This window comes from Synchiropus splendidus, chromosome 4 (assembly GCF_027744825.2).
Source record: "Synchiropus splendidus isolate RoL2022-P1 chromosome 4, RoL_Sspl_1.0, whole genome shotgun sequence".
Classification (NCBI taxonomy): Eukaryota; Metazoa; Chordata; class Actinopteri; order Syngnathiformes; family Callionymidae; genus Synchiropus; species Synchiropus splendidus.
In genome coordinates, this window is record NC_071337.1 from 1,524,235 (window position 1) to 1,538,637 (window position 14,403).

The 14,403-nt window shown below is 53.5% G+C and overlaps 1 protein-coding gene across 2 annotated transcripts in view; it reads left to right on the forward strand.

Moving 5' to 3' along the window:
* prrt4b (proline rich transmembrane protein 4b) overlaps window positions 1-14,403 on the forward strand; it is an 18,082-nt gene continuing 3,679 nt past the window's right edge. Inside the window, exons 1-3 of one of the 2 annotated variants that reach the window (XM_053864175.1) lie at window positions 2-187; window positions 5,317-6,205; window positions 10,170-10,268. In XM_053864175.1, coding sequence (XP_053720150.1) covers window positions 5,362-6,205; window positions 10,170-10,268 — 943 coding nt within the window. In that variant the 5' untranslated portion in view covers window positions 2-187; window positions 5,317-5,361. Of the gene's footprint in view, window positions 188-5,316; window positions 6,206-10,169; window positions 10,269-14,403 lie in introns of both variants that reach the window. The other variant, XM_053864176.1, reaches the window with a different exon arrangement.

A 14,403-nucleotide genomic window follows, 5' to 3' on the forward strand; every position in this document is an offset into this window, starting at 1 on the left:
GAGGGAGGAGAGGACTCCGCTGGAATCAGCCCCGGCCGCGCGCCTCACTCGCGCAGCGGCTGCTGGACGCGGAGCCTCCGTCACCTGTCGGTGAGCCTGACGTCTTGGTTCCTCTGCCAGAGCGGGTCGCTGCTCTGGAGTCCGACTGCCATCAGAAGGACGTGTCTTCATCTGCGACAACTTCCCGGTAAGTGTGCGGGATCGCGCCTTTCCACCGCGTGTTGCGTGACGCCGCGAGTGGAAGGACGCTCGGCTCCTCCGCGCGGCGCAAAACGGTGGCGTCCAGAAGGTGCGCAGATCCCGGGGAGTAGCTCGACATGTTGGGCGGGGAGTGTTGCGAGGTCCGGAGGCGGGGGTGAGACTCGAGTGTCCAGGGAGATGGCCCGAGTCAAGCCTCAGATTAGAAGCACAGGGACGTAATCTGCTCTCTGTGTGGCGCACGGCAGGTTCCTGCTGCCCGCTCACACTGGACCGAGGAGCCAGTGGTGGTCAGCGACGACCTGACCCAGTCAAGGATTTGGATGATGTTGTGGACTCCGTCCTGAGCTGTTGTGCTGGACCTTCTCTGGTTGTTTGTCTCACTCACTCATCTGTGCGTCGTCCAGTACCAGATCCATCCTGGGACCGGCAGTGACACGGTCAGGAAGTCCTTACAATCTGACCAGGACACGACACGGAACATGAGGATCAAGCTCTAGAAGCATCTGAGGGACGTTGAGCCCAGTCCAGGTCTTGTGCAGGACAGCACGGCCTTCTGCTGAACATCTGAGGTCCGCGCCCTCTTGACTAACTGGAGGATCATTTTAGCGTGAAGAAAGTCAAATCCATACATCTGGGAACAGAAGCCTGGTCTTTGCTCCATACAACTGTTTTCCCATCAGCTTCCAGACCAGAACCCTGTGGTGCTCCATGCTCCTGATCTAGACATGTTATTGAGGCAGCTTTCTCTTTGTCTGTCTCTCCATCACTCCGTCTGTCTGTCCATCTATCTATGTCTCTCTGTCTGTCTGTCGATCATCCATCCACCCATCCGTCCATCGCACTGAAACAGTGTGTGGTCGGTCTGTGTATGGCAGCAGTGAAGCTCCTTTAACAGCTTCACAGTGGCTCTGGCCATTAAGCTCCTCTCGATCTCCCATAAAGCCCCTCAAATGTGCAGCTTTCTGCAGAGCTCATCTGCCTTGGCTTGGTGTTGGCGGTCGGATGGCAGCGGCCCAGTATTGACATCTCTGTTGTTGCATTAGAGTCAGCCGAGGTGAGCTGAAAATCGAAGCCACCAGCCGACACGTTGGTGCCGCGGCACGCGGGAAAAGCCACTGCCGAGCAGGTCTGGAGGGATGGATGGATGTGAGGGGAGGCCCCGGAGCTTCTCTGGTTCGTGTTGTGTGGAGTGGAAGAGCCTTTAAATCTCTCTGCCAGGAAGTGGCGCGGCCACTGGAAAGAGAGTGACTCAGCCTCGCCGTCAGTCCTCTCCACTCACTCTCAGCTCTCAACAGACTCTGGATGAGAACATTAAAGTCCATGTCTCAGGGAGGAGGTTCGGCTCAGACCAGTGGGTTTGGATCCGATGAAGCTCCTGAGCCTCTGGATCCCTCCTGGATGGAGGTCCTGCCTCACTTCAGTGGAGAAGATAGGGACGTGTGACGTGAACAGATTTGTCCGGCTGCAAACAAAAGCTGGTCCGTCTGACGTGCAATGATTGTCAGATGTTGTCCATGTTGGGGGTTCACAGTTCCCGGGGTTCTTCTGTCTTCATCCTCCAGTGTGCCCCAGTAATCCCCTCTCTAAGTGGCAGCTCTGAAAACTCCCCTGAAGGCCGACACTAGTCCGAGACTCTTCCTCTGGTGGGACTGGTTCTGTCTCCTGAGGAGTCCACCATCTCTCCTCCATCACAGGAGATTACGACCATGTGACAATACGTGACGCCTTCGGCGCAACCATGGAGCGTTGTCACTCTCGTGGCTTCAGTGGTACTGGGCTCGACAGAGTGGAAAAACCCCAATGCATCATGGGCTCTCTGCCATGTCCGATTGTTCCGTCGACTTCGTTGGAAAAACAGTGGTTTGCAATTAGTCCCGTGATAAAAGTGGGCAAAAAGCCACCGAAGCTGGGACGTGGTGAACAGCCTGGATAGCCGCCGCCCCAGCGTCATCTCTCGACACGGTCGGTGGGTTCACGTCACTTTAGACTGGAACGTTTGAATGAACTGGCTTCATGAGCAGCGCTCAGGAATGGCGCTGGCGTTAGCTAAGCTAGCTGGGCAGACAAGCTAACGTAAAGTCGCTCCTCAGAAAGTCATTTGGAGTTTATTGAATGTTTATTGACATCCCAAATCATGTGTCTTCAGGGTGTGTGCAGGGTTCCCGCCACACGTAAACTCACACGACTAGCGGCTTAAACCAGAGCCGCAACACTTCAGAACAATAGTCTCCTTGTAAAGATGAAATCTCACGTGAGCAAATGTAGTGAAACAAACGGGAAACAACGTAAACGCATCAGGGAGGTGGAGATGAATATGGTGGTTTTCACCGTGTAAAAATCCCAAAAGAAACTTGGTAATGAGTGAAGTCTGCTGCTCGCGGAACTCGCTCACGGTGGCTGGACATGTGAAGAGTCGGAGAAGAGCGTGAGAACCTCCTTGCTTCTCTGTGGAATCGCTTCTCGCTTGGCTGCGTTGCGCTCCTCTTCCCGTCTAAAACAGACCTGTTGAGGCTCAGGCCGCTAGGCAGAGGCTGAGGTGCATCACCTCCCCTCGATCACAGGAGATTTATTTTGACTCTATGGAGTGTTTGAATCCCAAATTCCATCAAAGTACACGTGCTATTCCACATCCAAGACAAAGGCGACCTTCTTCGCTCTGAGCTGACGTCATACGGATCAGTCCATCAATTCCTCCGTGTTTCCCGAGGCAGCGAGACTCTGGACGTGGGTCCACTTTGTCCCGGTGTGGTTCATCGACGCGACTCCTTCTTTGGTCACTTCTGATAGCGCAGCGTTCAGCAGCGAATGTCAAGTCTGGTGGCTGTAAACTGACTGTGAAGTCATGTGACCTTTGCTGCGTTGGCTATTACAGTGGCATTCCTCAGCTGCCAGTCACCTGGGGGCCCTTGGATGCCCTCACCGGGGCCCTAGTGACTGGCTGCTCTGAAGTCGGAGGCTGAAAAAGCGCTTCACTTTTAAACCTGTGGGAGCCGTGAGACTTCACACAACAGTCAGTGACGCGGAGGCCTGTCAGGAGAGGGTCAAACTGACGGATCACAAGTGAAATAGAGGCATTTTGTGTTCATGTTTTGCATCAACAAGTTGTGCGTTTGCCCTGAGTGGTGTGTTAACACCTGTGAAATGTGAGCTGCTCTGAGGGAGTCAATAATAAATGCCTCCTCTGGTCTAAATATTTGATCAGCTCCGTGTCCGAGCCGCCGCTGAGACACGAAGAACACGAGCGTCCAGACTGAACCGAAGACGCTGAAACACGTCATGAAGTGGACTGAGAACACTCCTGCGGCACAAGTGTGTGTAGGTGTGTGTGTGTTGGTGGGCGAGTGGGTTCTTCTCGCTCAGAGGAGTCAGGTTGGGAGTCATCTACCATCTTATCTCAGCAGCAGAAGCGCGTCCCTGTGTGGGATGGTGCGAGCTCAAACACCAGCTGGGAAACATGGCCGCCGCCGTGGCCTCAACGTGATGAGGAAGGAGTGTGTGGGAGGCCGGGCCCCTTCAGCGGTCAGTCTTCAGCTCGTGCAGGAGAGGAAAGATTAGCTCCTGGTTTGGTCCCCGGATCGGCCCGGGAATGCTGATGAAGCGATGGAGGCGGCGGGAGGAAGATGTCCTTGACCACGGGAAACTTGACTCGTGTCTCACACAAACACAACATGGGCTCTGGGGAACCAACACATTTGGGAGTGAGGGGAGGGGAGGGGAGGGGAGGGGAGGGAGGAGCCCCACCCCAGGTTGTTGTTCTCGCTGGGGAAATTCTTTCAGAGCCCCAGTCTCTTCACTGAGGCAACTGGGCCTCTCAGCCCTCACACCACACCCATGGAGACGTGGGGAGGACCCTATTATTCGCCCTGTCACAGAAGCTCACCCTCCCCTCGGCTGCTCTCTGCTGGGTCGGCCAGTGGAGCGACCCAGCGTGGGCAGTGACCACCGGGTCGGACAGGACGCGCCACAAATGACTGGGCGTCTGTAATGGCTGGAGCGGCTGATGTGAGCTGTGGTCAGTGACGTAGCGCCACCTTCAGCAACACAGGCCGCAGACTCCAAACCACAAACAGTGGGATAGACAGAACATCGCCCCCTGGAGGAGGAACGTCTGTCACAGGTGGAGAACAAGTTGCTTCAAAGAAGACAGCAGGGGGCGGGGCTAAAGTGAGTGGAGCGCGGCGGATCAGAGCACCATAATAGCGGCTCTTTATCTCCTGTGGAATTATACGGAAGCAAGAAGAGACTTGCCGTCACTGGGTCGGAGGCAGCGTTGTAGGAGGCGCTGGTCGCTGAGGCCCTGAGATATCTGGCCACTGGAGGACGGAGAGTTGCCACCGTTCTTCTGTCTTCTTCCTGTCTCACTATCGGGGAGCAACACTGCCCCCCCCCCATGGTCTCCACTGGTACTGCACCGTTTGGCCCGTATCTGTAAGGTTTGTGGAAACATGTCGAAATACGGAGGAAATGAAGAAACATGGACAAGAGTTTCCGTCCAGATCTGGATGGAACGTTGAGCATAAATGGGCCTGCGATGTAAAGCTCCGCCCCAATATGTCGCAGGCTATTGTACATGTAAATTGCCTTTATCGCACTGATGCGAAGGCACCGTTGCGACAGCTGCAGCAGGGAGAACTGTTGTGTCACATCTCATATTTCAGTGAAACATTCAGCGAATGTGGATCTGGAGTTGAGGAGCAGGTGACTGGGACTCATCTGGATCACCATCCATGTGAAGGACTCGTTTGTGATGATGGGAATTTGCGACACATTTCTTGCAGCATGTTTTGCCGCGCGGCTAAAGCTAACTAGTGCTTGTAGCTACAAGATGCTGCGGGACGTTTTAGCACTTGGACCTTGTCCGGATCCATGTGTTGTGGATCCATGCCTCAGCAGATGAGTGTTGTGGGGGCGAGACAGTAGCTGTTTCTACAGTCTCTTTTGAGACGGCTCAAAAGAGCTGAGCCGTCTCTTTTGGCTCAGCTCACCTTGAAGAGCCAAAATGACTTCTCAGATTTTTGGGAGTGAGTGAATGTTGTTGTTCACATGGCTGACGTCACGTGATCAGGTCCGGGTGCTGTGTTTCTGGACGTGACTCTGATCTTCCTTGTCTCTCAGGGTGTTTTGTGGGACGTCACCTCAGAGAAGCACAGACAACATGTGATGGACTGGCTGGACAGGCACCTCAGCATGCTCCCCCCTCAGCGCCTCCTGCTTCTCTGCCTCTGGTGCCTGCTGGTGGCCGACCGGCCGGCTGTCGGGGACGAGGAGGCGCTGTGGGGACCCACCTCGACCCCCAGACCCAGCGACAGCAAGGCTGGCTCCTACTGGTGGACCAAGCTCCCCTCCCTGCCCTCGCTGCCCTCGCTGCCGTTCCGGGTGCCGTTCCTCGGGTCCGGAGGAAAGACTGTGAGCAAAGAGGAGGCTGCTGTGACGGAAGCCACCGATCACCTGCTGGAGGACTCGGGCTCAGGGGACATTTTGGACTCCACACAACCCTCCACAGCTTCTTCTCCGGAGAGTCCAGCCAGCGTGACAGCGATGAGAAGAGAATCTACAGCGACGTCGTGGGATTCTCTGCACGGCAGCGAGGCAGACACACACAATGCCACTCTTGTTTCCAGCGTCCCCACGAGAAGCTTTGTCACAACCCGTTTGTTGAGCCCAGACTCCGCCAGGGTGGGACCTCTGGAAGCCAGTTCTGCACACAGCAACACAGCGGTGGGCGCGACGCAGGCCGCCAGGCAGAGAAGTGTGGCCACCACAGCCGCCGCTCTGACCCCAGGGACCTCGACACCAACTGACCCGGGAGCACCCGCCCCCGCCGACCCGTCCTCAACAACCGTCCACACAACCCCCCCTGTCCGGGAGATCCATGGCGACCCCTCAACTTCGGAGCGTGGGTTTTCCGAGGCCGGGTCAGAACCAGCGGAGGAACGATGGATGACCACGACCATCGATCTGAGGATGGGATCGACTGGGAGTCAGGGCGTCCCCATTGTTGGAGGTAAGCAAAGCTCAGCCGCTGAGCCGCTGGTGTCAATAGATGAGATCAATCACTGGCTGACAGGCGCAGAATAGGCCGTCCAACACTGCGGCTGTGATCGATGACCAGTGGCCGAGAGTCGTGCCGCCCCGACTCACCAGCGCGGTACAGCTAGCGATGATACCCACACAATGATGGCGCCGCCCATCTAACAGGTTCGGTCAGGAAGACCGTTCATCCACATCAGGGGGGTCTCCAGTCCGTTCTGGGGCCCTGGAGCACCCAACATGAGCCAGTAAAGTCACCTCACTGTCGTATAAACACATGACACGACTGAACAACAGAGCTGCAGCACCCCGTTAATGCCTCGACCCCCCCCTTCCTCCTCCTCTCTCCATTGAAATCACCGGCTGAATCTGATGGTTTGGAAAAGCCATCTACTCAATAAGAACTGGGCTTTTCTTCCATGATACTGGTCCACTAGACCAGTGATTCTTAACCTTAGGGCGGGGCCCATGCTTAGGCTGCGAGCGCCCCCTAGAGGACCGCTAGAGGTTTTTTGGTTTCACACCTCTGAGACGCTCAGTTGAACCCATGAGCCACGTATGGTGGCAGCTGCTCATCTGTGAGAGTGACCAACTATGGAGAAGTTCTTGGAAAGAAACAATGATGAAGAAAGTGGTGGCGCCCCCTACAGGAAACACTGTTCACCTGTTGGAGCAGTTTCGAAAATACATTAGAACATTTTATGGTGATACTTTCATTTAGAATGTACTTATATCTTCTTTGGAGTTTAAATAAAATATATTGTTTTTATTTTGTGATATTTAGACATGGTTATTATTATTATTATTTTATTCGGAATTTTATTCCGTTTTTCCAATTTTCTCAACAGTTTACATCAAGTGTATTTTTTTCTTTTTTTTCTTTCATAAATGTGATGAACTTGACTTGCACCTGCTTCAGCTGCTGGTTGGACTTTTCCATGACAAATATCTTTGCGATGGTCACATGGTTTCATGTCATTTCACAAGGTTCTGGTTTGTTTACGTGTCAGTAGATTAAATATGGCAATTGATCACAAATGAAATCAAGAGCCATGAATTAGTGCTGTTCCTTGAATGGGCCCCGGGGCCACTTGTTCTGGGAAATGTGAGCCCTGAGATCAGAAAGGTTCAGAGCCCCTGCTCGAGTTGTCACAGGAACTCGAGCAGCAGCGAGGGATGAGAAACCCCTGATCCTCCCGCCACACGGAGCTGCAGTGGCAGCCCAGATCGACAGGCAACGTTTGCAATACAAGCCGCTCAGACCACATTCAGGGAAGTAAACTGTCACGTTTCGAAAGCACCAGACGAGTCAGACGTGTGCGTCGACCCGTTCAGGCCACACGTCGACTGGTCGCCAGCCGCAGCCCCACGTTACACAGTAACATCGGGAATTCTAACTAAACTAAACAAGTGACGGAGACCTCGGGCTCGGACTGGGAGCCACGTGCTGTTGGCCCGAGAAGCAGAACCAGAACAGGAAGTAGCCAATGGAACCGAAAGCCACCAGAAGGTGCAAGCACTGCAGCGCCACACACAGACCTGGGCTGTGTACTACACTGAACTACACAAATACATGTGTGTGTGATGAGTCTAGCGACCGGATCCACAATACCAGCGTGTCCACGGCGACGACGTCAGCGTTTCACCAGCAAGATAATGGTGGCGCCGCAGTAGCGACGGCCCTCCTCCACCCCCCGCTCCGTCCGCGTGCTAGCAACGCTAGAGAGGAGCCTCCTCCTCCAGGTACACACTCACTCATCACGTGAGGTCAAAGGTCCTCTGAGGAAACGATGCGGCGATGACTCATCTCAGGGACGTGTTTCCCCACAGTGATGTGTCTGGCAACTTTATCCGAGCCTATAAATAATTCCTACCACGGTCTCTCTCTGGCAAAGTGCCCTTGAGCAAGTCAATGACGGCGGCAGCTACGAAGCAGAAAATGCTAATGTGAATGAGTCCAGGTCACATAAGAATGTAGAGTGAAGTGCAGCAGGGAGAGCAGGCCTAGTGAAGCTGCTCACCAGGGCTAGTGTTGGCTGTGCTCTGCCCTCAGACCTCACTTTCTTGGGCCAACCTGGATCGCGGCTTGTTCTTGTCCGACATCAGTCACACTGCAGCGGCTGTTGTGTCTCGGCTGCTCTTCAAATGAAGGGTCTCCGGCTGTGTGTGGGGGGATGGACGGGGGGCTCCGTATCAGTATTCCGAGCGCACACTCAGCAGAACCAGCGGCGCTCCTCCGGGACCGTCCGCTCACCAGTCGCACTCTTCACGGACCCTGAACACATCGTCTCAATCCCCGCCTCCCGCCGACACCGCCATCCTCGCACACGAGCCAGAGTGATGGCATCATGGAGGAGGAGACAGCCTCCCTGCTGAAGAACGCTCGGGAGCTCTGTCACTCCTCCCTGCTGAAGAACAAAGGCGACTTGATACCACAGTAGAAACACCCGTTATTCCAGACTCAGCTGTGTTGGGGTCGAACAAGGTGAGCCACTTCACGGCCGGCGCTGTGTCCTTGGAGCGCCAGCCTCACGTGTCCCTGGATGCCCTTCTGAGGTCCAGGAGGCAGGAAAAGCTGTGCCACATGAACATGCAGAATCACTCGTGTCAGACTCTGAAGTGCAAACAGGAAGACACTGGCTGTTTTGGAGCTGCTGACAAGGCTCACTTACGCTCACGTTACATAGGAAACAGTAGCGCTTTGATGTTGCCCTCACTTCCGCGCCTTCTGTACGTTGCTGTCCCCCTATATATCCAGCAGGGGGAGCAGCCCAGAGTCAGAGCTCCAAAGCCACATGGCTTTGACTGTGGAGTCAGTGTTGATCCTGTAGCTCTGGCACAACAGAGGAAACGGAGGCAGCGTTGTAGGAGGCGCTGGTCGCTGAGGCCCTGAGATATCTGGCCACTGGAGGACGGAGAGTTGCCACCATTCTTCTGTCTTCTTCCTGTCTCACTAGAGCGAGGTGTCGGGGAGCTACACTGCCCCCCATGGTCTCCACTGGTACTGCTCCGTTTGGTCTGTATCTGTCAGCTAAGTGTAGAAACATGAAGGAAATAAACGCAGAAGTTTCCGTCCGGATCCTTGTGGAGTGTTGAGGATACGTGAGCCTTCAGAGGTGTAGACTGGGCCTGTGCTTGGATTTTGCAGCTGTTCTCTTATATTTCTCTTCCAGTAATAAAGAAACTTCATTTGTAGCAACAGATGAAACATTGTAGGATGAGGCCACAAACAGAAAAACTAAAACTCTCCGCTCAACTACAACTTGTTAAAGCTCTTCATTCTTTTCATATGTGAGGGCTACGTCTTGTCACTGAAAATATATTGAAAGAAAATGGATTTTGATTTATTATTTTACATTATATTTCCATGTTTTTTAACTGTGAATGTCTTTATTTCTTTTGTTTTTCTCGGCTGCTTCAGATATTTCTGATTTATTTTTCATTCGTTCTTTGGGCTGGGCAGCCCTCACACAAGTCACAGTGTCATGGGGCCCCTGAGGAAACGTAGTGGCCCTCACCAGCAGAGACACCCCCTCCCACCAGAGGGTGTATTTTGGAGAGCTTTCACTCTAGCTGCGGCCCTGTTGTCACCGATCCTCCTGGCCACCCTGCCTGCACTCTCCTCCTCACCTCCCTCCGTCTCTGCTCAACACACAGCTTTTATGAGCCAGGGTTTTCCCTCCGGAGCGTCTCTGAGGAGCGAGGACCTGTATTGTGAGCGATGTGCCGGGGCAGAGCGAACCGTCACGCACCCAAGCGTCGCTCTATTTGGAGCACGCCGGACGCGGCCGGGGCGACGCGCATGACTGGCTCCAGGAAGTGGGTGATGTGTCTGACAGAAGTGGGCGAGGCTTCTCGCAGAGACGACGCGGTTTTCCATCCGCTTCGGAACCCAGTGTGTCTGATGAGACGACTCAGAGGTGAAATTGTCTTCGCAGAGTTGCCACAGGATGAGGACGAGGAGGAGGAGGAGGAGGAGGAGGGGGTTGCCATAGCAGCAGACTCCAGGACGACAGCTGCACCAGGACACAGCTCAGGTGAGGCCACGGTTCTAGCTGCTGATCCTCCACTCTCTGCGGCACGTCGGGCCCCCGGGTGGCGCAGGCGCTCAGATCAATACAGGATGTGTTCGAGGCTAATGGCTGCTCCACATTACGGCAGACACGAGCAGCTGTAACCCACATTACGCCGCCCGGAATAGAGGCCGTCATTTTCATAAATAGACGTGTGAATCGTGTGGCCCCCGGAGGAGCGCTGCAGAGGGCGTGTGCCACTCCTGCTCTGCGGTGCGTTCAAGTGCCCTCGCTGTGGTGGAAACGTGCTTTCATGAAGGTGTCGCCAGGGGACTGTTTTCAGTTTGTATTGGGGGGTGAGGACCTTCTTCTTCTTTTTCTTCTTCTTCTTCTTTCTCTGTGGGCTTCTCTCTTCAGAGGTGGATCATCTTCCTCCATCTCCCCCTGTCCTCTGCTTCCTCTTCTCTCAAACCTACAAACCTCATGTCCTCCTTCACCAGCTCCATCCATCTCCTCTGTGGCCTTCCTCTCCACCTTCTGCCTGCCAGTTCCAACCTGCTCCTGCTCCTGCTCCTCCTTCCGACCGATCAGATCACTCTGCATGATTACGTCCAACCTCCTGAAGCGGCGAGCGACGTTCCCAACCGACACATGCTACAGTGTGGCGGCCTCTCACTGCCACCCGGAAACATTTTTTTTTAATACAAGACAAAAACAAATATGTTCAGATTCAAAAAATAAATAATAATATAATTTATAATGAAAAAACATCCCCTCATTTTTTTTCATTTCTAAAATGTATTTACACATTCTAAACATTATTTCCTTTCAGAGTCATTTTTCCTTTCATATTCAACTTTTAAAATATGATTTGATGTTTTTTCATAACTGCGTGGCAGAGATTTACCTCCCTACATCAGACAGTTGGAACCCACAGCTCTAAATACAGGAGGACGGAGGGCAGAGAGAACTCATGCTCTTCCCATGATGCACTGCAGCATGTGACGCAGCCATTACTGATCAAACGTTAATCCCGGTTTAACCCTGAAGCACTGAGGTGGTGAGGAGCGCTGGCCAGAAATGACCTGTTGCCGCGTCATCGACACGGCGGTGTCATGGACTCCTCCGTGACCATAAGTGGGTCACTCAGAGGGAGAGAGCTGTGTGGGGGAGGAGGGGTGGGGCGGGTGGTGCGATGGAGGGTTTGTTGTCGGCTCACCCTCACTTGAAAGGTCGCCACCTCCAGGCGACCTTGAGTCACACTTTGATCCGGCCAGTCCGTGTGGCCCCGGCGCGTCCGATCCGGCGTTTATCGACGGGCAGCCAAAACGTGGCGCTAAATCCACACTTAGTCACGTTTTCTGCTCGACCTGCTTCACTGCAGGGAGCACAGCGCCACTGGCCCAGAAAGTGCCTCTGGTGTGGCGCCGCGCTGGAGCCCCAGTTTCTGCCGCGGCCTCCGCTCCGCTTCTAATGCGCCACGTTTCACTTCGGAACACCAGTCAACTACAGCAGGGGCTCTGAACCCTGCTGATCTCAGGGGCCGTTTCAAGCAGTGGAACTGATGCATTATTGCGAGTACTGATTCCATTTCACAAACCTTGTGAAATGACATGAAACCATGAGATCAGCACAAAGATATTTGTCATGCAAAAGTCCAACCTGCAGCAGAAGCAGCTGCGAGTCATCGTCATCAAATTTACTGAAGAAAAAAATACAAAAAAATTGGAAAAACTGAAGGTCATGAATAAAATTCTGAATAAAATAAATATAATAAAATGTCTAAATATCGTAAAATATTTTCTTTTCCATAAATAAACCCAAAAGAAGGTATAAGTCCAGTGTAAATAAAAGTATCACCATAAAACGTCCTAATTCATTTTCAAAACTGCTCCAACAGGTGAACAGTAGGGGGCGCCACCACTTTCTTCATCATTGTTTCTTTCCAAGAACTTCTCCATAGTTGGTCACTGTCACAGACGTGCAGCTGTCAGGTCAGTTCACTGACTCCCTACTGCCACCATACGTGGCTCAGGGGTTCAAACTGAGCGTTTCAGAGGTGTGAAACAAAAAACTTCTGGCTGCCCTCTAGGGGGCGCTCGCGGGTTCAGATTCACTGAAGTCGGGGCAGAAACGTGCTGCGGCTGCCAGTGGAGCTGCCTGGAAGAAAGTCAGTGGGATCATCATTGGAAGCCCAGACCTCAACGTGCTCCTTGTTCTGGGGGCTTCACCGAGTCTCTCACGGACGACCTGGCTCTTGACCTTCACCCGCAGTTCATGGTGTTAGTTGACCTTTCAAATCAACATGTCATTTTCAAGATTCCGTATGAGAAGATTTGTTATTATTATGTTATTATGATTATCAAGGATGAAACAACTCTGGACGTTGACGGTCCGATGAACGCTTCATAACTTCAGGATTCACAGACAGAATGGGGCCAAACATCTCCTTGAAAGCAGCGTGTACAACCATACAAGACGTCCTCTCCTCATGCCACGTATGTCAGAGCCTGAAAGTACTTCACGTGCTGTACGCAACACGGTACATTTACACAGTTTGAGCTTTAAAGGAATGAGATAGAATCTGCCAGAGTCATGGCTGCAGCCCCGGACAGTCATGTGATGACATCATCCACGATCCCGCCCCTCGTATGTGAGGGGCCCGAGCCCATCTGCTGCTTCCCCCGGGAGGAACACGGCGCTCCAGCGATCGTAGACCAACACAGTCTGATGCTGCAGCCTCTGGAGTTCGTGCTGGAGTCCGACTGATTCCTGAGGATTGTCCTGAAGGTGGCTCTGAAGAGCCCTTCTCAACTCTCCAGGATCTCGCTCTCACTCCTGAGGCGTCACACGGCGCCGCAGCAGTCGGTCGTCTGTGGCGATGCCTTCAAGTGAAGCGCAGCATGGAAGACAAAGAGCTCCAGACCTTCTCTTTGACCTGCCGGGTCCCATCATTGACTTGTCTGAAGGTTTGGTTGGTGCTACTTGGAGCTTCTTCTGGGCCCTCACTGCTGAACCAGACTCCTCCCACACGACCCTCTTGAACCGGAGAGGCGCGGCGATTTAAGGGGCGTGTCCCCAGTCACACGGCGGGTGCTGAAGGGAAATCATAAACAAAGAGTCCGTTTGGGCTCCAGAACTGGGTGTGATGGGAAATTCTGCTCCGGAAATCAAGGTCTTTTGGACGCCCAGGGAACCGTGGTCCCACCCTGGAGAGCGGTCACGTGACTCCTGCTGTCCCCCCAGCCGTCAAGACGTGTGTTTGCTCTGTTGGAGCTGAGGTGTCCGGCTCCTGTGGAGCTGAAGCATCGGCCTGGTTCTCGCCTGCCATCAAACCAGTGGGCTCCCATATGAGGCTCTGAACTCCGACAGGTACGGAGGCTCCAGATCACACCATCGCACCAGCCAGCAGAAACGCTGAGGCTCCAGCACCGACAGGTCCAGTCGTCTGACGCCATCACTATTAACTGGTTTGGAAACTGGTGGCGCAATACAGAAGGAACTAGCTCTGAGGTCGGAGCTGAGCACACACACACACACCCATGTTTGTCTTCCTATGTTAGTGAGGACTGTCACTGACATACATTAGCACCCCTCTTTCCCCAGCCTCTCCCCCTCAACCTAACCATCCAAAACACATGGCTCACCTGAGCCAGGTCTCTGGACCAGACTCGAACCCAGTTACTTGGAAGTTCGAACCCTCAAATTGAGGCTTAACCTTGTGGGGTCCAGCAAAACGGTCTGCACACAAGGTTTATGTTCCCCACAAGTGAGGATCAACCAGACACACACGGGGAGCGCAGCAGTCACAAAATAATTTGGGACTTGGCGAGGCGGGCGGAAACCATGAGACACTTTCCTCCTATATTTTCTCTCATGTTCTGCAGCTGAGAACCACTGCAGCATTCACTCTTGTTTTAACTCCCATGTTTCGTGGAGTCCAAGTCAAGTGTCGCAGGAGAGGCCAAGGTTTGGGGCAGATTTGCTGAAGGGTGTGTGCCGTGCCCATCACATGACCACGTCAGTGAAACCACCAAAACAAGCTCCCGATGGTTTGCCAGCTGGCCGCATGTGTCCGGGCTGTCACCTTCTGATGATGTCACGAGGTGGAGGGGATTTTTTACATACATTTTCACTGTTAAATGCATGTTTTCTGATA